Raw genomic sequence first — 26,281 nt, forward strand, 5'->3', positions numbered from 1 at the left:
AAAAACAGGACTATGATTTCATTTTGGAGAAGGTGGGATCAAACTTGCACGTTGGAAATCTAACATTCGTTCACCTGTGGTTTGAATGGTTCTTATTCAGCCGACAATGACGACTATTCCTAATACCATATGCAATGTAGGTCCATCCCAGTAGCTACGTGCTTTTAAGTTAGATAAAATCAATAGAGGATTTTATGGGGTGAATGGGATGGTTCAAGGAAACTTCATAGAATAAACTGGCATGAGTTGACACAATCCAAGGAAGATGGGGGTTTGGGATTGAAGAGAAACAAACCTAAGAATCAGGCACTCCTAACCAGGCTTTGTTGGTGAATGCTACGTAAGCAAGATGACTTGTGGGTTAGGATATTTAGCCAGAAGTATCTAAACAGAATGCCTAATGCTTCAAAAAACCTTGACGCCTCTATTACTTGGTGAGCTATAAGAAGTTGGCAACACCTACTAGAAAAAGGAATAAAATGGATTGTCCAGGATGGTTCAAGTATTAATTTTTGATTTGATAACTAGACCAGACAAGGTATGATACGATCCTTGATTGAGGCCCCCTACAGCAAAAAGAAAATACCGTTGCCGTGAAACAGGTTACGCAAGTTGTTGACACTACAAAGCTACCCTTAATCTCTTTTCATCTTCTTTAAGACTACTCGCCTCTTGCTTAGTGTTCTTTTTGCACTTATGGACAATGGAAAAAATTCTATGCGTTGGAAATTTTCAAGGTCAGTTCATTTTGAGTAGTGCATATTTACTAGCGGCAAACGGACATCTATATGCTAGCCAGGAGGAAAAAGACAAATAGAAATGGATATGGAAGCAACGGATCTCGTCAAAGCTACAGTTTTTCACTTGGGAATGTGCCTATTGAATCTTACCAACTAGGAGTTTCCTCAAGCATAGAGGCATGAACAATCAGGATATATGCCTTGTTTGTCAAAGGCAAGAGGAAAGACTACCACATCTCTTTACTGAATGTCCTGTGGTAAAAGGCTTGTGGGATCACATTAATCCCCCTACAAAAGTCTTGTTTGACAACAGCACTACATGGGGCGAATGGCTAAGGCTAATGCAAATGAAAAAAACTGGCATACAATCCACTAAGTCCCATGGCGGACAATCTTCATATTCTTGCTAGGGGAAATATGATTAATGAGACTCTTGTTTGTGTTCGAAGGAAGGATAGTTCACAACAAGGTGATTAATAATGCAGTTGAACGTGCAACTGAGTACTTTGCATAAACTAGGCAAGCAAAGAAAATATATTTGCCCACGATTATCGGAGTACTGTGGCAACCACCACCTCTAGGATGGCACAAACTTAATATAGATGGCTTATCTAGAGGTAACCCAGGTAAAACAAGAGTAACGACAGTCTTGAGAGATCAAGAGGGACATGGGTTATAGAATCGTCCAGACACATCCCACGAGCAAAAAGTGTTGAGGCTGAGCTGTGGGCGTTAAAAGATGGCCTTAAACTGGCTATCTAAGCCGGAGTCCAAAAACTTGAGATAAAAATGGATGCCACTGTTGTCATTAGCTTAATCACAAACTATGCAAATATAAACTATTTCCTTAATTTCCTTGTTTGTGATTGCAGGATGATGTTGAAAACGATGACACATTTTTTTCGTGAAGTAAATATATGTACTGATGCTCAGGCAAGGCGAGAAAGTGAAGAAACTACATCGGTTCTAGTGCTTCTTTCAGTTTATCTACTTTTGAAATGTTCTGTTTTGTACCTAAATTTTTATCTATTGTTGTATTAGCTGAGATTAATGAGACATTGATGTGTAGAACTATTGCTTAAGATGAATTAATGAATCAACCAATACTTATTCCATGTTATGCCAAACTTAGCTACATCAATTTAAATATAAATATCCCTTTTTCTTTTCTGACTAAAATAAATCATTTATTTTTTTATTTACCTAATTTCTTTAGCTTTTATTATTATTATTTTTTGTTTTCTAACTTAAACATCTAAACACAAACATAGAAGTAAGAATATAATTTTTTTTAGAAGTAGAAATATAATATTATTTCATTCATTATTCTATTTGTATATCGGCACTAAGAACCTATTTGCACAAGTAATTGCAATTCCCGGCAACATTTATTTTTTTATAAGTACAAAAAAATTTTATTTTAAAGAATAAAAGATGGTAGGTTAAAATTTTAAAGATTACGAATTGAAGATGAGTTAAACTTGTAGTTAATTAGATAAAAGCGTTGGAGTATATTAAAAATTAAAAAAAAAAAAAAAGGCTATCCATAAACGACCACGGAGATTGCCGGTCAGGTCATCAGCTAAAAGAACACAATTCTTGAATTGTATTAGTCTTATATTTGTATGTTCCAAGTTCCAATTAGGGCTTCCCATTTTCTGAAATAGTTTCTCATCTGAAAATAAAAACAACAGTTTTCCAAGAAAAAGAAAAAAACAAAAAAGACTATAATGTCATCTGATAACGGTAATAGGATCATTATTATCAGTCCAAATGCAAGAGATGCGGATGCCTTCCCCTCCACCACCACCACCACCACCACCACCACCACCATCACAACCACCACTGTCACCTCCAGCGACAATCCCTCCCCCTCGCCCTCCCCACCCCCTTCGGCTGCTCCGGTCCCTCTGTCTTGGCCCCCTGATGGCAAGCTCAGCCTTGAGTGGATCCAGCATATCATGTCTGCGTTGGAGTGGTCTTCAAGAAATCTGCCCCCCTCGGCCTTCCCCTCCGTGTTTCCTGTTCCCGTTTTTGATGCCCTCATACTTTCCGCTTCTAAGATCCTGCACAAAGAACCCAATTGTCTCCAAATCAAGACCCTCGACTCCGATTCAACGGTTGTGGTGGTTGGCGATCTTCATGGGCAATTGCATGATCTTCTATTCCTCCTCAAAGATACTGGCTTTCCAGCCCAAAATCGTATCTTTGTTTTCAATGGGGATTACGTTGACAGAGGAGCTTGGGGTCTTGAGACTTTCTTGGTCTTGCTAGCATGGAAGGTACTTTCAATTTTCAAATTTTCTCCACAAATCCACTTGTTCTAGTAGAATTGATAAGATATTATATACTTGTAGGTTTTCATGCCGCATAGAGTATATCTCCTTCGTGGAAATCATGAATCCAAATACTGCACCTCTGTTTATGGATTTGAGAAGGAAGTTCTGACAAAGTATGGGGATAAAGGTAAGCATGTGTATAGGAAATGTTTGGGTTGCTTCGAAGGACTACCTTTGGCCTCTATAATTGCTGAGCGTGTATATACTGCTCACGGGGGCCTTTTCCGCAGCATTCCTGTCACCCCTTCAAAGAGGTCTAAAGGAAAGAAGAATCGTAGGATAAGCCTCAACCCTGAACCTAACTCCTTATGTCTTGGTTCTTTGGAGGAATTATCTAAAGCTCGAAGATCAGTCCTTGATCCTCCATGGGAAGGATTGAATTTGATTCCTGGTGATGTGCTATGGTCAGATCCATCAATGATCCCAGGTCTTTCCCCAAATAAGGAGAGAGGTATTGGCTTGTTATGGGGTCCCGACTGCACTGAGGAATTCTTAAAGAAGTTCAAACTAAAGGTAATATCATAATTATTTTTTTCTTTTTAAAGCTTTTGTGGTTAAATCTGACAGTTAATTTGGTTTTTGTGTAATTAATTCTTTTGCCTCTACTCTTCATCTAACATTAGTAGAGACATTTAAGCAGTCTGATATTTGGTTGGTATTGATATTTTTCTGGATGCTAACTCTGTTATTTCTCTCTAACTCTCTGTAAACATGCTATTTATGTTTCTATCAGTTCTACATTTTTTTTAGAAAAAAAGGGAATGTTATCTAACTTACTGTTATTCCAGTTGAAGATGTTCCTAGGTGTTTTCCATCCTTTAAAGTCATGCATTCAATCTGTAATTTAGTATGAGAGGAAACTACAACCATTAATTGTTTTCTATCAACAAAGGTTTGATAATCCATGGATGTTGGTTTTCTAATTGAAGGCTGTGAAATACAGTTATGTTAGTGACTGCTGAAAGTTAATACTGTTTATCTCAATAAGATGCAAGGGTGGAAAAAATATGGCAGCAGAATGCAGTTCAGGTTGGACAAGCTATATTTCATGCCTAAACGTGGGTAATTCATGGAATATTTCTTTCAAATTAGGTTTTGACCCTAATATATTAGGTTGTAGAAAGAGTGGAGTTGGCAGTGGTTCTGGTATGAGCTGGACAATTTTGAAGCACCATCTTATCCACATTTTTGGCCAAGATTTCAATGTAAATCCGGGATGGAATGCATTGTTTAAATGGTAATCAGATTTTCTGGTTGAGAATTGCCTGTCCAAGTTATATGTAGGCAGATGATGCTTATTATTAGTCCACATCTGGATATTATTAGAACATGCATATCTACTATAGTGCTAGTTAGGTGAATGAGTTCATAGGGCTTGCCTGTCAAAACTTGCACGTTGGGTGTAAGTGTGTTAAGAGTACCAGTAAGATAGTAACTTGATGATGTAAAAACTGATGTAAAAACTAACTGGTATACTCTTATTGCTTCTCAAACTATGTCTTTCTTTTTGTTCAATAAACTTGACTGTAATTGATATTATTTTAATAGTTTGAGTGAAATTTAAGTCATGTGTTACAGTGATTCTTTCAATTTTTATAATCGGCTATTGTTCATTACAGCTATTAACCATAGGAGCTAGCTCTTGTATTGAGTTGCTAAATATTGATAGTGTGGTTGTTGTTTGCTGCCATTGCATCAGCTAATCATCAGATCACATGAAGGCCCTGATGCAAGAGAAAAGAGGCCTGGTCTTGCAGGAATGGATGAAGGATACACCATAGATCATGATGTGGAGTCAGGGAAGTTGATAACTCTGTTTAGTGCTCCTGACTACCCACAATTTCAGGTATCTTCATTATCTTCAATTGTTTACTTGTTTTCCCTCAAGATTTAAATGCCTGGCTTCTGGTTTTGATTCTCTACGACAAATGACAACTTATGTACTTGTTTTGGCTTAAGTTTCATCTATAACATCCTCTCAAATATTATCTGTCGATTTGTACCTAGACTCTGTATTACTTATTTATTTATTTGTTTATTTTTTGTGGTTATATGTGGTGTTTAAGATAGGATATCTTTGTGTGATATCATTGAAGTGTTTTAGGAGGTTTGAATGCCTGTAAATATATCTTTGGGCTTCCATATTGGAAGTAAAAGGCTGTTTTGTTTCTGCAGGTCTAGTCAATATATGGTAGAATCATAAACTTGGACATGGTTAAATTTGAAGTGGATTAGTGATCTTGTTGAATGCATCAAATCTCAAAAGTGTATACATATTTTAAATTGACAGAAACTTGATATACCTAGGTTGATATGTATTGTGTGTCTGTATAATTGAGGTATCTGTTTGTCTTGCTCAAGTGAATTACTAAAGTAGAATGAGTTAATGCTTTGGAACTTTTTTCTTTTTTATTTTGTACTTTTGGTATAACGGATGTAGTTATTACCTATTAATACAAAGTAATTAGCAACAAAAAGAACCTTTTTCTGCCATTGTGCTCTATTAGGAGCATATCTTGTGTAGATCATTAAGAGCAAGGTCCTTTTAACCCTGCATCTCCTTTATCTTATACTCAAGTTTTGTTGCTTCCTTGATTCTTCAACTGCACTCATTTTTAATCCTTTCTTTTCTTGGATACCAACATATCCAGTATGCTATCTTATCTCAACTACACATCTTTTTCTGATATTGGCTCTTAGTTGCCTAACATTGAGTTCCAGCATTCATTTTTGGCCTTATATCTTTGTCATATGGAATTTCTCTTAATCATATTACTATGAAGTAGTGGATACAAAATATTAATCCTATCTTTTCTTGTATACCAGCTCATCCATTATAGCTATCTTATCTCAACTACACTCATCTCTTGCCAATGTTGGTTCTTAGAATAGTTGCCTAACATTGAATTCCACCATTCATTGTTGGCCATATTTTTGTCGTGTAGAATTTCTCTTAATCATATTTCCATGAAGTGGTGGATACAAAATATATGTGACAAGCCCTATGTTTGAATCAATTTGTTTATTGGGTGTAATATAGTCTGACTTTTATTTTATGCATGATTTTTACTTCCTAAAGGTATTAAAATAATGGTTAAAAATACAAAAGAGATCAGTGTCTGCAGTTTTAGTTTGGCAATACTTTCAGATTTTTGAACTCTCTCTCTGTTTGCCTTCTTTGGAGAAATTTGGTTTTGACGTAGGAGAATCAAGGGTGTGGAATTTTATTTGCTTACTGCACTGTTGATACGAACATCACTCATGGACGAAGGTAACAGCAATAAATGTGTGTGACATATTTCTGATAACTGATAAAGATCCAGGGATAGCTTAGTTGCAAAATTATGATAAAATCATGCCAACTTAAGTGCACTATCTATTTTACACCATTGTTAAATATAGAGGAAACTTTGGATGAAATCCTAGTAGGAACAAGAACAATATATTCTTTATGGGAGTCTCATGTTCTCTGAGTATCTTGTATCTGTTGACATTTGACTGGTAAAGCAGATTTTAGCGTTTTTCTTGGATCAGCCACAATTCATTTTTTTTTTCTTTCTACAATGCAGGCAACAGAAGAGAGATACAATAACAAAGGAGCATATGTTGTACTGAAGCCCCCTGATTTTGATAATCCTGAATTCCATAGTTTTGAAGCAATAGCCCCAAGACCAAAGGTATCAAACTGGCTTTTATAAAATGTAAACACCAATAATATATTTAAGCATTCTAATCCCAACCTTCTAACACAAAACTTGAAAGACCAAAATTTGCTTGTATTAATGGGTTTAGATTTGCTAGTTGATGGAAAGGATACCCTTATCTGATCAAACTATGTTCTGTGAACATCTAATTAATGCAATGGAACCTCATATGCAGGTCAATGCATACTATGACTATGAGGACGTGATTGATTCAGATGAAGACTTGGACTTGGCATCAATGGTGACTGCCTTGTAATGTTCAGACTCGTTCATTAGTTTTGAAAGTTGTATAATTACCCATTATTTTGTGGTGTTAATTATATATTGCATCGAGAAGCATTTTCCTTAACTTTCTAGCTGCTTGTAATGTTATGAGTTTCAACTCAAGAAATCTTGTTTAATTGTTCAACCTTTCTACTCTGAAATACTGTTAAGAAATGATTATTTCGTTGTATTACCGAGTCATTTTTTATTTTTTTGTTAAATAGCATAGTAGACAGGGTATGGTGGTAATTGTCGTACCGTTGTAGAATCTATTGGAGAAAGGGTAGAGGAGAGTGCCGTGCAGTTGTCATCATATCTGAAGACATGGGATTTAATGAACATTACAATGGGATCTGCCACAATTGTCGTCATCTCGTTGTCATAAAAACTAATAATAAAACTCAAAAATTCAATTTTAATTTATACAGTTATTCCTAAAAGATAAAATGTAACAATTTTAAATTTTAAATTTTAATGTCTACAATCCTTACTTCAAGTTTCAGATTAAAATTTCATTCAGATTACAATAACCATTGTACTTTAAAAAAAATTAATAGCAGTAGTCAATCAAAGAGATGTTTCCTGAAAGTAAAAACAAATCTATAAAATCAGTAATCGTTTCTTTATCTGAAATTGCAGTTCCATTCAGATTACGATTTCCATTGTACTTGAAACAGAACTAGAAGCAGTAGTCAATAAAAAGATGTCTCGTGAAATGGAAAAGAACATCTATAGTCCTTTATCTCAGATTACGGTTTTTATTGTACTAACAAATACCTACTACCAGTGGTAAATGATAAAGATATTTCATGAAAAAGGAAAAGAACATCTATAGAATCTGCGACGTACAACTTCCCCTAAGAATAAAATGATAACGTGCATGTAATATGTATATCTCATATACACTAAACAAAAAAGGGCTTAAACTAAATGGTGTCATATGCGAAACAACAGTAACGTTAGAAACGACAATCAAATACTACACAAGGCTCGTAATTAAAAATTGTGGCGATTCCTGAATGGAGCGGCGGAGGCAGGGCAAAGCATGAAAGCACCACACTTTGCGTTCAATAGCCCCTGGCAGTCAGGCTTAATCTTAGTCACCCTCCCTCACCTCTTCACCCAGTTGGTGGAGCACACACCATAATTCCACCGGTCAGCTTTGCTCAAATGGAACACGTACAAACAACTGTCCATGAAGGGTCACCACCGCTGACGTTTGATGTGGGTCAATCCTTGAGGGCAAGCTGACAACCTAACATCAGAAAACAAATTTTTCGGCATTATGAAGAGCTAATTAATTACTTATCAAATGTAGAAAACAATTTTCTAAAAAAAGGAGAAAAAAAAGGGGGAGGGGGAGGGGGGAAGAGTGAAGAGTGACGAGTGGCATCACAGCCACGATCAAATTTCTTTCCCAATTTTAATAATAATTCCAACGTGAAATAGTGCTAGCTTGTGATCAGCACCTGGCTACTATTAGTTGCAAAGTAACAACAGTGGTTTAATGCGAGTAACAATGGTAGAATGACAGCATTGATGAATGACTAGGGCAGTGGCATCACAGCCACAATAAAATTAGAATTTGTGTAAAAGAACTTCGGAAAAGTTCTAGACTGTCCCTAACATTGGCTAGAACAGCAGATTTGAGTCTGACTGGTCATAAATCTACCATAAAAAATGATGTCTATAACAAATAAAATGATTAATTTCTTAACTGGCACTTTGAACTAACTCGAAAAAAAATTATTTCAAATAAAAGCTAAATGAATGAGAGAAGGATGTTTATACGGATGAATCAAAATACAATAGTTCTCTTGGGAAGTTTAAAGTATCTTGATATTAATTTTTCTTTTTTTTTAGAAAAAATGAAATAGAACCAATATATTTCAAGGATTAGTCAATTTTGATAAAATATTGGACTGAATAAGCAAACAGGAAACAAGGGTTTCTTCAAACTGTTTTTTATATGAAATAAATAATACGAGTCAACTTTAAAATCTTTTCATTTCACCCTCATGGATGTGAAACTCACAGAAGAGAATAAGACACGGCATATAAATATATTCATAATAATGACATCCAGAAAAAGACAATGGAAAGTTTATTCTTGCTAATAAAGCAATTAGAATATTCTTGCCATCCTAGAATATGTTATTTTCTAGCTTCTTGTATAGTACATACCTTTTTGAATGGTGTGACACCCCAAGGGTTGTCTGGATGTTCGGGTTCACCACTTATTACTAGGCGCCCTGCAGGATCAGATTGAACACGCACCTAAAATTGCAAGATAACCACATAAGAAAAACTTCCATAGAGACAGTCCGGAAATTTAGTATTAAATTCATCACCAGGAAAAAAAAAGTTTTAACTAGTTTCATGATTCAATGATCAAAATTCATGAAAGAAGATGACAACCATACATAGTTTTAAGGGTATGTGTACTGACTACTGACCTCCTCTCGAAGAAGGCCTGGAACTAAAGCATAGACCTCAAAAGAATCTTTCTGCAAAACCAGAACAGCTCAAACAGTCAAAAACCAGAAATACACGTCATTTCTGGAGAGAAGGGGCATAGAAACTTACAGTTTTCTGCACTTTGATCTTAACCCAATCTGCTGGGGGTCCAATATCAACTATCTCTGTCTCCACACTGGCCAATTAAGAATAAAGTCAACATATTGCATCCAAAGGAGCTACACAAAATTATTTTACCTCAAACAAATTGTTAAAGCTCATAGTCAAAACCCATAAAATATAACATGGATCTTAACTGTGCCTTAGATACTTTGGAACGTGCAGCCTTGACAGCATGGTCCAAGTAATATGGTTTCTTACGTTTAAGCAAACCTGCATTAATACACGAGAATCCAGCTTCATAAATCTTCACCAGCTTTCAAAAAGACAGAAAGAAAAACGGGTTTAAAGGACATACCTAGGCTTTTAAGCTGTTTTTCACGCTTTTGCAGAGAAATAGAATTCTTATTCTACAATAAAAGGATAAATTGCAATATAATATTATATAATGATCAAAAGATTACGCTTGAAAATGCACTGGAAAAGGAGAAGCATAGCTCTTATTTCCCTCTTTTTCCCACTTTATGGATGAATAGGAAAAATAGAGGAGACAAATTGCACACTCAACTTTCACACACACCTTAATTATAGGGTCACTGACTTCACCATTATGGAAATGACGTGAGTGCCAACCACGCATAGCACGTGCAGCTGCATCCCTTCGTGCTCTACCAGATCGTGAAGCCTAATTACAACCAGAATCATAAAGAATGTTGGAAGATATAATTAAGAAAGATAAACCTCACAAAGCCTATTCTAATTAGAGATGCAAAAGGTAAGAAGCTTTGCAAAGAATAAAAGATCACCATACAACTTTCAAACAGATAAGGTTGGGAAAACAGGATTGCATAAAGTTGAATACTTTTAAACACACATAAACTGGCCACAATCTAAATCCATATTTTTTTCTTTTTTTTTTTTTTTTTGAAATCTGATAGTAGAAAGATTTACCTGGTTATCAACATTCATAGACTCTGATTGGGAAGCAATAGGTATATTAAGCTCACCCCCACGTGTCTTATGCCTTTCATAATCAAGGAGTGCCTGAACAAGCACAAAAACCATAAACAAATTATGTACAGCATGGCATAAGAACTGTCTCAATTATATGAAGGAAACAAGCCATAAAACCCAATTTTGCATAGAATATACGTGAAGCACAAAGTAAATAACAGAGCCACACAGAAACTTACAGCATAGCATATCATGCCAAAATCTATCACCAAAAAGACACTCCACTTGATGTTCCATTATGACACCAGGAAGGTATTGAAAGGAAGTTGAGCCCCTTTTCTCCCATATTTTTTTTTAATTCTATGCAATGCAATTTGCACGGTATAGAGAACAGTATAATTAAAGGTACAGAGCCATGCAGGAACAATAACAAACACAAAATGAGAAGCAAGATTGTATGCCTAAGCATGCATGATTCACAATGTAAAATACCTTCTCATAGAAGCCACGAAATGTCCATGAAACGGTAGTACAGGTCCTGCACAAATAGAAACAGAGAAACAGAGAAGATATAAATATCATCGATCCTTCGTGGTGAGAGAGAGAGAGAGAAAGCTTAAAAAGGAAAATATAACATTTTCACTTTGTAATAAGCAACAATTGTCCTTAAATAACTAAAGTTCATAAATGATATTAAACATAATCAATTGAACCACAATATCAATTTCTTAAATAAGGAAACTTGCAAATGCAAGCTAAAAAACAAAACTGAGTAACTCTGCATCTTGCTGCTTACTTTGGGGGCTTGAAAGATTCTCCCACTTGCCGCCACAATTTACATGAAGTTACCTATCCATAGTCAAAAAGTGGTTTATATCCACATTTGCAAAATAAAAAGAATGCGTATAAAGAGTTCAATTTAAAGAATACAGTTATCAGAGTGATCCACACGATTGAAGTGGCATGAGATAGATACATATACATGTATATATATATATATATATATATACACACACACACACACACACACATACATACTTGGCTTAACAGAAGTTCTTCAAAAATGTGTCTGTGTATGAGAGAGAGAGTGAGAGAGTGAGAGAGTGAGAGAGTGAGAGAGAGAGAGAGAGGAATGAGTTCAGAGTGAATATATTGTATCATACTGAAATTTGTATACACTTTTCTAATCAAATATAAGTACTCAAAAAGCAAAAACTTATAAGTAGAAATGTAGTATTTTCCAGTAATTCAGAAATCTAACATAAACCAATAAAGACCTTGAATAATTACAGGAGAAAAAGTAAGGTTATGAAAGAGATAGTTCCCTTAAGAAGAATTTACACCCAAAAAAGTGGTGATACCAAGATTATTGACTAGCATTCCACTGAAACAGCATATTGTCAAAAAAGTACACTTGATTACCTTCCAGGCAATTTGTTTACAAAATGCCAAACAAGATCCAAATAGAACAGAAGTGTGTGTGTGTGTGTGTGTGTGTGGGGGGGGGGGGGGGGGGAGGGAGCATGGACTGGAGCCATAACTGAATATTTCATGCACATGGTAAAATAAATTTATTCCCCTTGAAATTACTAAACTATGGTAATTGCCAGCTCCAATCATACTGCATTAAATAACTTGGCCACCCTAAAACCATATACAATTCATAGAAGTACAATTGCACAATGCATGTGAAAATTATAAAATTTAATAAAGGGAAAACACTGCATACCTTGTCATAGCCACCCAATTTAGTAACAGCTCTCCATAACCTTATCCACGTAAAAGATGAATAAATGTCAGTAAAATAGAAGTTTCACAACTCATCATAGATGCAAATATGAAACAATAATGCAAGTACCAATAAACTTACTTAAGGCAATTGAGTCCTTCACCATAAAATTTAGGAGGCTTAAATTCCATGCCTCTATCTTTGAAGAAAATTTCCAGTTGCTTCATGAAGACTGATTGCTCCTCTTCTGTTCCTGACTCATTGCCATCAGAAAAATGAATGTCATCCAAGAGAAATGAGAGCTCGGAATTGCGGTTCCTGTTAACAGGGGTTGTAGGTAAGTCAGGTTTATTGACCCCATTCTTCACATCTTCCACCTTCTCCTTCACCAGTTTCATATCAGAAAATGGATAAGGCGCAAGCGGTTCAGGTTCGTTAGGGCAGGCAGGTATGGGGTCACCATCACAATTAGTTTTACTTTGATGTAATGCAGAAGAAGTTTCAGTTTTGGGATTTGTAGTGAATTTAGGAGGTGTGGCAGCGGAGGTTTCAGTTTTAACATCAATGGTGGCTTCAGTAGTTTGAATATGATTGGAGGAAGAAAGGGAGTAAGTTTTAGCACAGGATTCAGATTTCACATTAGGTGGGATTGCTATAGCAGGCTTCAGTGAAGGTTGGTCATTCGGAGAATGCGGTTGTATGTTGTTATCAGCATTGGCATTCCCAGTGTGAGAGTTTATGGAGTTAGGGTCCAAAGGCATGGAGGAAGGAGAAGAAAGATGTTGGTGAAGCTGTGGATGGTCTCCCTTATCGGAGTGGGAAGCACCTGGAACAGCTAGTTCGGCCTCCTTGTTTTCCTTGGTAGATTCCATTAAGGAAACGATTGATGAGGTGATGCAAATAATCCCTAACAAGAAAATGAAATGGAAAAAACCTCAACTTTGGTGTCTAAGGTTGATTCTCTTAAAATTTTAAAGGCTTATGAATCAATCAAAAGAAACAATAAATAATCTTTACGAATTTATTGCATAAAGTCACTAAATACGAAAAGAAGAACGAGGAAGAAAGAGAGAGACTTGCCTGCTTTCAAAAATGTAGAAGAAGAACGAATCCTGAACCCTAATCTAATTAATCCCTAAAAATTTACTATAGGATACCCTAATTCTCTTCAGTTTTCCCAGAAAAAGTCGAAATAATATTATTTAATATTATTTTATATATGAAGATGAAAGAAAGACGAGAGAAAACAAAACCGCCAGAGTTGGAAATTTTGTTTCATCACGCAGTTCTTTAGGCTTTCTTTTCTTTTTCTTCTGCGGTTGTGTTCCGATGCCACCGCTCAACGCCCACATGCACAATTGCCAAAGTTGTTAATTATAGATGGGTCCTATAATTTTTAAATTTTCATCCAAATTTTACTTTAATTTTTAAATTTAAAAAAATTTTAATTAGATTTTTAATTATTAAAAATTATTTTACTTTGATTTTTTTCATTTATAAAACCATTTAATTGATGTAAATATTAATTGACACCGATGTTAATTAGCATCTTATGTGATTAATGAAAAATCAAAATAAAATTATATTAAAATTTAAAAATCAAAGAAAAAACTATATTAAAATTTTATTTATTTTATAAAATATTAAATTTAAAATAATATTTTTTTATTTTTTGTTGTAACATAATTTATTAGTTATATTTTTTAATAGAAACTAATTTTTTTTAAATTAAAATTAAGTTAAAAATTCAAATTCTTTCTTAAAAAATTAAATGTTATTTTAAAAGCCAAAAAATTATTTTTTATTAAAAATATTATTTTAATTATAAATCATAGTAAAAATATTATTTTTATCCATAAAATATATTTTTTAAAATATTAAATATATTTTATTTTTCTTTTTCAAATATATTTTACAAAAAATAAATAAAAAAGATAAAATAATTCAAGAAAAAATTGATTTTAAAATATTTCAAATATATTTTATAAAATATTATAATTTAAAATATTTTTAATTTTTATATGATATGATTAATCAATAAAATAATATTGTTAATAGAAAATAGATTTTTAAAAAATTAAAATTAAGTTGAAAATTTTAAAATAATTTTGTTAAAATTACATATCATTTTAAAAAATTAAGTAAAAACTTTTATAGTGGTTTAAGAAATTAAATAAAAACTTTAGATCATGTTAAAAATTTATACAAAATTTTTCAGATCATTTTAAAAAATAGATTTATTTCTCTATTAAAAAATATAAAAACTTTATATTCATATAAAATAAAAAATATAATTTAGAGCATTTTTTATTTTTTCTCTTTTATAAAATGTATTTTATAAAATATATTTAAAAAGAAAAACATAAAAGATATTTGATATTTTAAAAAATAAAATTTTTGGATAAAAAATAATATGCTTTATTATGACTTATGAGTAAAATAATATTTTTAATAAATTTTTTTTTTGTTTTTAAAATGTATAAAATTTAAAAAAAAGGAGTTTGAAATTTTTAATTTAATTTTAAGTTTTGAATATCTATTTTTTATTTAAAACAAAAATCTATCAAATAAATTATATTACAACAAAAATATGCAAATATAATTTTAAATTTAATATTTTTATAAAACATATATAAAATATATAAAACTTTGAGATAATTTCATTTTTAGTCCTTAAACTTTGAGAAAATTATATTTTGATTTCTCATCTATTACATTAGATGCTAGTTGATATCATCACGTAATACCAACTGGTATTTGTTATCAATTTAAATAATTTCATAATAAAAAAATCAAAATAAGATACTTTGAGTAATTTAAAATTCAATTAAAATTTTTTAAAATTTAAAAACCAAAATAGAATTTGAGTCAATTTTTATGAATTATAGGTGTTATTAACTCATTATACATAGATAGATAGATAGTTAGTACTTGTTGGAAACGATGTCGCCACTTTTTTTCTCGAACCTTTAAGCAACTAAGGCTCAACCCATAATGACCCTAAAATAATAATTTAGCCCATAAAAGTTTTTTGTTTGAAAAATGACCAATCAATATTTACTAGCTTCCTCCAAACACTCACAATCATAATCATAATCTCGTACTAATATATAAATAAATACGCCATAGTAGATGGAACGTTGCTAGCTTATTGCTTTATAAGTTTTCCAGTAGCATCGCCAACCACCCTAGCTATTTATTACTCCTTATATGCTCTTCTTCATCTAATCCACATTAATATCATTTTAAATTTCTCAAACATACTTTTTCCATTTTTTTGGTCAAGAAAAGAAAACATGCATTCATTAAGAAATAAAACGGTACACTATTATCCCATTAGTTTCAACTAATAAAAAATGGATGAATTATCAACTGTTGATATTGTTGCTTATATGATGTTAGCTTATAAATACAAATATACGCATTCAATATGTGATAATCTATATTAGGCTGTAATACTAACTAGTAGTGTTGATTGTTATCGTGCACAGTTGACCAACATATTTAGATTCGTTGATCCCAACTTCATTAGTGAGCAGAGTGGCATAATCGCTTATCGTGCTAATCATGTGATTTAAAGCATGAAAAGATCAGTTGATTATTATTTGCTTCCATATAATGCGTAGTAAGTTATATTCCAACCTTAATTATTCTAACCTTACCCAAATCTAATCTAATGCATAATCTAAATATATCATTATTATTATTTTGTAATCATCAATGGGTGCTTATTGTGATTGACACTAAATCTTTAACACCATACTTACTTAATTCAGTTAATCCAACGGCAATGCCTAGCCCTGATATTCAAACTTTTATAAAGAGGTATTACACTTTATTATATTATATATCTTCTATTTCTTCATAAGTTATTTTAATTTATGTATTAAGTAAATTTTTTTCTTTCCAATTTAGGGTAATATTTGCATTCAATAAGAAAACAAAAAAATTGAAATTGGTGTCATTACCGGTAAATGTAAAATTTATTCTTTTATGCTGAGTTTGTGTAGATAAATATTTTTTAAATCCACCCAATTTAATTTTCAGGTACCTCGTCAACCAGGTAATATTAAATATGGATATTATATCCTTCGTTTTATATAGGAGATAGTGTCAGATGATTTTATGACCACACCATTAAAGGTTAGTACAAATTTCACAAACTCGTTATAGCTTCAAAAAAATAAAAAAAGGTATATTATGTTCTCATTTATTAATATTTACTTTTGATTTTCTTTTTAGTGGAAGAATAAAGAAAGCTTCATGGAAGAGGACCTGGATGAAGTTTGTAAAGAATGGTGTGGGTATGTATTATCATTTATCAATGTTGATAAACTTTAAGGTTAGACATTGTTGGTTGAATGTAAATATATGAGGAACAAATTGTTATAATGTTTTTAATATGCCATATTGAATGAAAACTTTAAGTTTGTACATTGGGGTATTGATTTAATATTATTGGTATACTTAATATGAATACATTATATATACTTAATATATTATTGAGTATGATTATTTCATAAAAGTATATTAATATGGTAACGTTATCAGTTTTAATTTCGGATGTGTGGTCAATTTATTTAAATACAACAATGTTTATTATGTAAATTCTAAAATGTAATTCATAATATCACATATATAAACCAAATGTTTTCTGAGCATAAATATACAACTGACTTTAAATGTTTTTTGGGTATAAATCTAAAACTAACTTGACATATACAATATCAAATATATTTTTTTGATGGGATTAATAAAAGCATTTTTAGCAAGAAAATGCTTTGAATCATCCTTAACAAAGTGTTATTGAAGGTGTTTTTAACCAAAATCGCCTTCAATAATCTCACTTAAAAATATATTATGTGAAATATTAAAGGCATTTTGAGAAAAAAAATGCCTTCAAGAATTGTACCAAATATTGTGTATGGATTATTGAAGGCATTTTTGAAAAAAATCAGCTTCAATAATTTATGTTAAAAATTTATTTATTGGATTATTAAAAGCGCTTTCACCTAAAAACGCCTTTAAGAATTAATTTCATATTTTTTTTATGGATTATTAAAGGCATATTTAACAAGAAAACACCTTGAATAATCCCTAACAAAATGTTATTGAAGGCGATTTTGGTATAATCCCACCTAAAATTTTATTGTATGGAATATTAAAGGCCTTTTAGGCAAAAAATGCCTTCAAGAATCCATTCCAACTTTTTTGTATGAATTATTAAAGGTGTTTTAAAAAAAGCTCCCTTTAATAATATCAACTAAAAATTAATTGAATGGATTACTAAAGGCATTTTCCTACCGATAATGCCTTAAATAATCTCTAATAAAATGTTATTGAAGGCGTTTTTAGAAAAAAACTACCTTCAATAATTCGATCATTCAAATCTATCGTCTAAAATATTAAAGGCATTTTGAGCCAAAAATGCCTTTAAGAATCCGTTTCAACTTTTGTCTATGAATTATTGAAAGCGTTTTTGACAAAAACTGTCTTTAATAATCCTAGCTAAAAATTCATTGATTGGATTATAAAATGCGAGTTCAACAAAAAATACCTTCAAAAATTGGTTTCATATTTTTTCTATAGATTATTAAGAGTATTTCTCTGTGAAAAATGCTTTTAATATTCTCTCCAAAATTTATTAAAACAATTGGTGAAGGTGTTTTTGCCAAGAAAATGCCTAGAATAATCAATTACAAATAATCTCTGTAAAAACTCAAAAAAAGCTAAAGAGAAGGATCGAACCTACCACCTTATGGTTAACATCTGTACGATCCTAAAATTTTGATATAATATTTATTAAAGGCATTTTTTACAAAAAAATTATCTTCAATAAGCCTGTAAAATTTTTTGGTGGAATTATTAAAGGGATTTTTTTTTTGTAGAAAACACCTTTAATAATTGCATATATTTTTTTATGAGGGGATTATTGAAGGTGTTGTCTGCCAAAATTACCTTTAGTAATTCCCTATCAATTTTTTTAACAGGATTATTCAAGCCATTTTCTGCCAAAAATGCCTTTAGTATTCACTCAAATTTTTAAGGCAGGATTATTCAAGGCATTTTAATTGAGAAATACCGCTAATTTCAAGTCTTGGGTGACGTTTATAAGTAAAAACACCGCTATTTGAATATTTAATGGCGTTTTGATAATAAACGTTTTAAGTTTTATAAAAACACAGAAACTAGCAACGTTTGTAAGTAAAACGTCACTACAAAATTATCACTAATCTTTCATTTTCTTATAGTGATGCCAAAACAATCATATGTAACTGGTTTTGATCCATCATGATCTAATAAGGACTTTTTTTTTTTAAATCAGGATTAATTTAAGACAGATTGAGTTTTTTATAAAAGAAACGATATTGGGTAAGAAGCGTGTTTATGAGATTTTGTTCTAACCAATTTCAAGGTATATATTAATGTATATATTTTATAATTTATTTAATTTGATACATATATGCTATATTAACAAAGTCATGTTTTAACTTTAATTTAAAAGCTTAATATTCTAAACTTAATTTGAAGTGTCAATATATCACGCTCTATAAGCTCTTTTTTTATTTTCTTTTATTTTTTAGTTTTTTAGTTTTTTTCACTTGCTTTTATTTTATTTTTTCGATCTCCTAGTTTTTTAAATTTTTATTTTTTTAGTAGATAAATTTTATGGGAAAAAAAAGCCAATTAAAATATTTATGTATCATTTTCGTTTATTTTTTTTAAATTTTAATTAAATAAAATTTTAAAAAATATAATAACTACGAAAAAAAAATTTTAACTTAGGACAATGTGCGAGTATAGCGCAGGTATATTAGTGTGACAGGGAGAGGCATTAAATGATAACCATCTTCCCATACCATCTGGTCATTATTCATATTTTCAATTTTCTTCAAAATATATATATTTTCTTAATTATTCTAATCTCTTTCAGTGTCTCATTTCTTAATTAAACTATCCGTTAAAAGGATTCATAAAAGAAGATTATTATACTATGTACAGATAGCCCTAATCAGTGCCGCTGCCGACATGATCTCCATCGAAGGGCTTAAGCAAACCGTAAGTAATTGCCATCGCAATCCACCCTCCAACCACAACTCTCGCTGCTGACATGCTAACTGGTAAGCCACCAAGATAAGCTCCAAAACACCCGAAGAAGGCAAGAGCTATAGATGTAACCACTGCAATCACCACAATCCGAATAACATTTTGTGCAATAAAAGCAGCGGATGCCAGAGGCACAACTGACCCACATAAAAATGCCAAAGCTGATGCAGCAGCGGCCTTGTACGGGTTAGGCAGTCCTTTTTCCTTGTGATGATCTTGCATCAATATTCCTACTGCTTTATTATTTAAATCTTCGGTCATCACTTTTATTATAGGAGACCTACTGGGAGACAAACCTTGGGGCAAATTTGGCTCAACAATTACAACCGAAGGTGACATTTTTTCTGTACGCTCACTGGTCAGGTTCCTGCATAATGCATTCCTTGGAGAAGTCAGGGCATCTAAGATGCCAAAGTTTGTCTCTGTTAGCCTGCTTGCTTTAACTGTAGTCGGACTGGAAGTCATATCATGCTTCTTGACATGATCATCTTGCATGCCTGTGTCAGTTTTTGAAGTGCAGCAGGCAGAAGCTGCCTGTTCAATATCTCTTTGGGTTGAAACAGAAACAAACTCGCCAACAGCCATGCTACAGGCACCTGCAAGTGCTCCAGCTAGTCCAGAGAGGATCATGGACCTTCTATCATCTTTTGCTGCACCTATACCAAGCATTAGGGATGTGGTCGAAAGCAACCCATCGTTAGCTCCTAGAATGGTTGCTCGAAGCCACTGAGCTCGTTGCTCACGTTCCATCCACTGATAGGTTTCATCAGCTACAGCAATCTTATGCTCAGAACACGATTGAATTGTCTGAGAGGAAGCCATATGAGAAGAGTTATTATGAGATAAATACCTATAGGAATGTGTATGGAGTGTGGCTTCCAATGATTAGACACACTCAGAGCACGTGGAGGTATATATATTAGACAAGGATCTGGGGATAACATTCCTTCAAAACAGGGTTTCTTAGGATATAGAGATTCTTAGGTGGTGCCGCGAAAGATTACAAACAAGGGGGAGCCGGGACGTTGTGGTCTATAAGATTTTGTTGTCTATATGACGCCCCCATCACAGCTCCTATACTATAATACCATTTTTTGCTTCTGAATATTTAGCAAAAAACCGCTTTGGAGCATACTCTTAGTCCAAATTTAGCCGCCCTTGAAAGATTGTTTATTTCCTTCTTCTCGGCTCGGCCTCGTACCTACCTCGTTCATATCTACGGTAAGATGCTTGCCTAAGCATCTAGCTGCTGTTTTTGTTTTTTGCTTCTAATTGTTACTAACTAAGCACTACTTTGACTAAATAAAAGAACTCACCTTGTATAAAAATGATCAAAATAAAATATATTAATCTTAATTAATCTTTCTTTAATTATGGTACCTAAAAAGTTCTTTTTTCTTTTGCTGAATATTTGAATTTACCAACAACATTGATCGACTGGTTATTTAATTTGGTAATGATGTGGTCAGTTTTTAAATTTGAGCTCAAACTCATCTCTCATTATGGGATCATTGCCATCCCATCAGCGCGCTGTTCTCAAAATGGGAATACACACAGGTAGTATGGGAGAGATGGAATACTTTATCACTATATATAATAGTACATATTATTAATTGCATTCATTTCAACTCTCCTTTCATCTTCATCTAAGGTATCCATATGTAAGCTTATCTTTTATTTTTTCTTTTCTTTTCTTGTTCAGTCATATACCTAATCCCTCATTTCTTTTTCTTCTTCAAGCCATTCCTTACCTACTCTGTCTTTTTCTTTTTTATTTTTCCTCTCTTTCTTTTTCTTTTGTCCACTACCTAATGCTTCATCATTTTTTCTCTCTGACTGCAGTTTCATATGACATTAACCGTCTGAAAGATGTTGCATTGATGGAGGCCAAGACGAAGAAACTCCGTGATTTACTAAGTAAAGTTGGTTGGTTACTTTGTTCTTATCATCTTTGACAAAAATATTGAAGTATGAGAGAAAATTCTATCAACTTTTTTTTAATTTATATCATACCACCAATTCACTCTCAAATTCAGCTTCAATCATCATTCATCAAACAAAATAATTGATTTGAAGGTAAGAAACTATAGAACTTAAAATTACCATTTTGTTGATTTTGTTAAACTTGAATGGGTATCGATTCTTGAGTCGACATCCAAAAACTGGTGATTGAAGAGCGAGAGCCGTCCATGATTCAGCCTTTCAGAGGTTCTGATGCTGCCTGCTGATGCACTATTGCTAAAGGGCAAAGGCTGGTAGGGATGAGGGGATGAAAACTGAAATTGAGGTGAGAACAAGATGATCCAGAATAGTGTGGGAATTGAAACTATGGGGATGAGGGGACAAATTTTGAAAAAGGTAAGGGGATGAGAACTGAGAATGAGGTGAGAAGCGAGAATGGGAAGATCAAGACAATTAAGGGAGGAGGGAGAAAATTTGGGAAGAGTGAAACACACGTGGGCGGGGGAATTCAATAGGGATTGGGTTTTTAAGTGTCCTTACAGAGATCTTATTTAATAAGTTCAAAATTGATTGGTTTTGAACTTATTTCAAGCGTTACAGTAAAATGGCGTATTAGCAGCAGTTTTGTAACGATCTTTTACTTACAAACGTCGTTAGGTTTTGTGTTTTTATAAAATTTTAAGCGTTTATTATCCAAACGTCATTAAATATTCAAATAGCGGTATTATTACTTATAAACGTCACCCAATACTTAATATTAGAGGTGTTTTTCAACTAAAATGCCTTGAATATTTTTTTATTAAAAGTTTCGTTGAATAGTTAAGGTGTTTTTTGGCAGACAACGCCTTCACTAATCACGTCATAAAAAATTATATGAGATTAATGAAGGCGTTGTCTACAAGAAACGCCTTTAATATTCAAACTAACAATTTCTCCCGGTTTATTAAATTTATTTTTTGCAAAAATTCTTTCAATATTAAGCTTATCAAATTGTTTAGATCATACGGATATTTATCATAAAGTTGTTAGTTCGATCCATCTTTTAGCTTTTTTTTGGGTTTAGGCACAGATTATTTGTTATTGATTATTCTAGGCATTTTTTGGTAAAAACGCCTTCACCAATTGCTTTAAAAAAATTTTCATAGAATATTAAAGGCATTTTCGTGGAGAGACGCCTTAATAATTGATAAAAAAAATATGGAGTCGACTCTTGAAGGTATTTTTGGTCGAACTCGCCTTCTATAATCCAATCAGTAAATTTTTTTTTTGAAATTTTAAAAGGCAGTTTTGTAAGAACCGCCTTCAATATTCCATAAAAAAAACTTGGATGAGATGGTTGAAGGCGTTTTTGGCTCGAAAATGCCTTTAATATTCCCAACGATAAATTTTAATGGTCGGATTATTAAATGCGACTATATCTAAAAACATCTTCATAAACATTTTGTTGGGATTATTGAAGGCGTTACCCATACGAAAACACCTTTCATAATCCATTCGATTAATTTTTAGTTGGTATTATTGAAGGTATTTTTTGCCCAAAATGCCTTTAATTTTCCAAACAATAATTTCCTGGAGGGATTATTGAAGGTGATTTTGGTAAAAAACGCCTTCAATGTTTTTTGTTAGGGGTGATTGAATGTATTTTCTTGCTAAAAACGCCTTCATTAATTGCATCAAAAAAACATAATTTATACTTTATATGTGAAGTCAATTGTAGGTTTATGCCTAGAAAAATGTTTGTTGTCAATTGTATATTTATGCCCAGAAAACATTTAGTTTATATATCTAATACAATGAATTACATTTTTGAATTTGCATAATGAACATTGTTGTATTTCAAAAAATTGACCATACACTCGAAATTAAAACTGATAACGTTGCCATATTAATATACTTTTCTGAAATAATCATACTCAGTAATTTAATAAGTACATATAGTATATTCATATTAAGTATAACAATAATATTAAACCAATACCCCAAATGTACAAACTTAAAGTTTTCATTCAACATGGCATGTTAAAAACATTATAACAATTTATTCCATATATATTTACATTCAACCAACAATGTCTAACTCGAAAGTTTATCAACATTGATAAATGACAATACATAATCACACCATTCTTTACAGACTTCATCCAGCTCCTCTTCTGTGAAGCTTTTTTTACCTTCCCACTAAAAAAAATATCATAAGTAAATGTTAAGAAATTGGAACATAATGTACCATTTTATTTTTTTGAATATATAACGAGTTTATGAAATTTATACTAACCTTGAATGGTGTGGTCATAAAATCATGTAACACTATCTCCCACATAAAATGAAAGACATAATATCCACATTCAATATTATCGAATTGACGAGGTACCTGAAAATTAAATTGAGCCAATTTAGAAAATATTTATTTACACAAACTCAGCATTAAAAGAATAAATTTGATATTTACCGGTAATGACACCCATTTCGGTTTTTTTATCTTCTTATTGAATGCAGATATTACCTTAAATTGAAAAAAAAAATTAGTGAGAACATAAATAAAATTTCTTATGAAAAAATAGAACATATATAATATAATAAAGTATTATAATACCTCTTTATAAAATTTTGAATATCAAGGTTAGGCATCGCCATTGGATTAACTTAATTAAGAAAGTATGTCGTTAAGGATTTGGTGTCAATCACAATAAACATCCAATGATGACTACAAAATAATAACAATGATATACTCAGAATACGCATTAGATCATAGAATGGAGTAGGTTGGAGTAATTAAGGTTGGAATATAGCTTATTGCGCATTATACGGGAGCAAATAATAATCAATCGATCTTTTCATGCATAGGATCACATGATTAGCATGATACACGACTGTGCCACTCTGGTCACTAATGAAGTTGGGGTCAATGAATTTAAATCTGTTCATCAACTGTCTCTCCTTCAACTTTCTATACAGAAAGCTACACGATAATAATCAACACTACTGGTTAGTATTATACCCTAATACTAACTTAGTATATATTGAATGTGCATATTTGTATTTATAAGCTAACCTCATATAAGTAACGATACAGCAGCTAATAATTCATCCATTTCACAAAATTCTTTCATCTCATCCAACCAATGAAAGAAAATGATTATTTATCAAATAAGTCTTCCTCAGACTCAATGGATATGAAGTTTCCACCAGTACAATTCTTCAGTGAATATTTTGTTAACTCATCCATGGAGGCCTGGGCAAGGGTTAGACTTTGAGTCTGAACATCCTCTTATAATATTTAATGAAATATAAGTATTAAAACTAAATTAATCAATATAATAAACAAATTAATATTCAAATTATAAACAATATCATACTTCTTGGGTGGTAGCGGATGATGGGATGGCTTTCTTACTTGCAACAAAAGTTCTCGTACGGGGGTGATGCTATCAGGCTGGGGTACTAGCATAACCTGCTACATTGCTGTCAACATGAACTCCAAAGTAGCGAGTCTTTGCTATTGGTCATTGAGGCATTGCTTCTGGTCATTAAGTTGTTGTTGTTGTTACTCAGTTATTGCTTCATATTATGCATTTCTCATTCGTGAGGTTTTTGGTTGTTTACTAAAATACGTTGATGGCAAGACAAATTTACTAACCCCACAAACCCGACCAGGCCTTTTTTTAGCGTCTAATGCTAAAGAAAAAAGATTTTCGTCATACTGGGTTGTCAGTTCACCAGATTTTACTTTGGCAGTATAATCATCTTGAAAGACAATAATAAGTTAGACTGTTAAAACAAATCTACACAAGCTAGTATACACTCATGCATACAACCACAATGCCAATCATACATTATATAAAAAAAGTAGTTATACATACAATCTTTTTTACCATTTTCTTAGTTACTTCATCTATAAATGATCTATCCATCTGTAGATGTCCTTGTTTCCAGACATCCTATCTGGAAACTTCTGTGTTTGAGCTCATCGATTCCTATTAAATTACCACAATAAAATAATCAAAATGTATGACATGAATGTTCATAAATATTCATTAATGAGTATAAAACAAGTGTGCAAATACATATAAGCTCATACTTCACAGATGCATATCCTTTTCTTGCTGTCCAATAGTGATATTGCTATTTGGCCTGAATGTCTTGATATTGTTCTTTGATTTTTTACAAAATCAAGAAATTACGTCAATCACATATGAATATCAAAGGCTATATTGCATAAAGATTTATAAACTTGGACTAATTTGGTAATGGGTTTGCGTATTGAGAAATCTTTTGAAAGTCGATGTTGCAGAAAATTTGTCCAATCTTCAACACTTATGACAACTGCATATGCCATAGGTGGAACAGCCAAAACATCACCTTCATCAACCAGTGATAAAATATATTGGGTTGTCAATCTACTTTTAAAATCTCTAAAAGCCTTCTTAGCAAATTACAATACAATCTTTTTACACTCAATTGAGACGTCAAACCATTCCTAAATAAGTTAACACAAATAATATCAACACATTGAATTTCAATTAAATGATCATATAACAAATTTTATGAAATAATTGAATAAACATACCACAACGGACTGCCATATCTCATCCTTTAGATCATTAAGAACTCATTGTCAATCGGTGTACATAATTGAAATCATCCAATGGATGATGGCTCCAATATGAGTAGCAATCTTGGCAACTTATTCTGACACAAGCTGCCTACTTTGATTGAAGTCAACATAAATTTTTGTGTCAGTCACTTTGATTTGTTTATTTGAGCCCTTTCTTTTTCTTTTTCTGCCTACACTTCTTTTTTCTACATGCTCATTAGAAGGAGAATGATGTTGTTCAGAGTCCATATTACTTATAATATTGATCATAATTATACAAATTACACAATATGACCCTCTAAATTGATCAT

General features: G+C 32.2%; 3 protein-coding genes across 7 annotated transcripts; 1 reads left to right on the top strand and 2 right to left on the bottom strand.

Moving 5' to 3' along the window:
* Positions 1-2,237: 2,237 nt before the first annotated feature.
* Positions 2,238-7,237, top strand: PP7 (serine/threonine phosphatase 7). Of its 3 annotated transcripts, XR_016345768.1 has the most exons (6): positions 2,283-3,022; positions 3,098-3,592; positions 4,779-4,925; positions 6,264-6,350; positions 6,649-6,756; positions 6,959-6,990. XR_016345768.1 is itself a non-coding variant. In XM_022883539.2 (5 exons), exons 1-5 carry the CDS (start codon positions 2,471-2,473, stop codon positions 7,037-7,039), a joined length of 1,383 nt encoding a protein of 460 aa, XP_022739274.2. In that variant the 5' UTR covers positions 2,238-2,470; the 3' UTR covers positions 7,040-7,237. The 3 variants fall into 3 exon arrangements, 2 of the variants coding, with proteins under 2 accessions (XP_022739274.2, XP_089622929.1); XM_022883539.2 differs by lacking the exon at positions 6,264-6,350 and having other exon boundaries at positions 2,238-3,022; positions 6,959-7,237; XM_089766803.1 differs by lacking the exons at positions 6,264-6,350; positions 6,649-6,756; positions 6,959-6,990 and having other exon boundaries at positions 4,699-4,836.
* Positions 7,238-7,837: 600 nt separating this feature from the next.
* On the bottom strand, positions 7,838-13,655 carry LOC111291675 (AT-rich interactive domain-containing protein 3-like). 3 transcript variants are annotated; one of them, XR_016345766.1, is made up of 13 exons: positions 13,388-13,655; positions 12,449-13,214; positions 12,308-12,347; positions 11,375-11,427; positions 11,071-11,116; positions 10,576-10,668; positions 10,205-10,309; positions 9,983-10,034; positions 9,822-9,897; positions 9,634-9,700; positions 9,471-9,554; positions 9,232-9,324; positions 7,838-8,302 (listed from the first exon to the last, which is right to left on the bottom strand). XR_016345766.1 is itself a non-coding variant. In XM_022883536.2 (13 exons), the coding sequence occupies exons 2-13, from the start codon at positions 13,177-13,179 to the stop codon at positions 8,204-8,206; spliced, it is 1,506 nt and encodes a 501-aa protein (XP_022739271.2). In that variant the 5' UTR covers positions 13,180-13,214; positions 13,388-13,655; the 3' UTR covers positions 7,838-8,203. The 3 variants fall into 3 exon arrangements, 1 of the variants encoding a protein (XP_022739271.2); XM_022883536.2 differs by having other exon boundaries at positions 9,504-9,554; XR_016345767.1 differs by lacking the exons at positions 7,838-8,302; positions 9,232-9,324 and having other exon boundaries at positions 9,504-9,554; positions 9,763-9,897.
* Positions 13,656-18,832: 5,177 nt separating this feature from the next.
* LOC111293312 (vacuolar iron transporter homolog 5-like) lies at positions 18,833-21,878 on the bottom strand. The gene is made up of 2 exons (XM_089767289.1): positions 21,518-21,878; positions 18,833-20,221 (listed from the first exon to the last, which is right to left on the bottom strand). Exons 1-2 carry the CDS (start codon positions 21,518-21,520, stop codon positions 19,316-19,318), a joined length of 909 nt encoding a protein of 302 aa, XP_089623415.1. The 5' UTR covers positions 21,521-21,878; the 3' UTR covers positions 18,833-19,315.
* Positions 21,879-26,281: the final 4,403 nt, after the last annotated feature.

The sequence above is a fragment of the Durio zibethinus genome, chromosome 10, assembly GCF_047325235.1.
Source record: "Durio zibethinus cultivar Kanyao isolate XHJ-2024 chromosome 10, ASM4732523v1, whole genome shotgun sequence".
Lineage (NCBI taxonomy): Eukaryota > Viridiplantae > Streptophyta > Magnoliopsida > Malvales > Malvaceae > Durio > Durio zibethinus.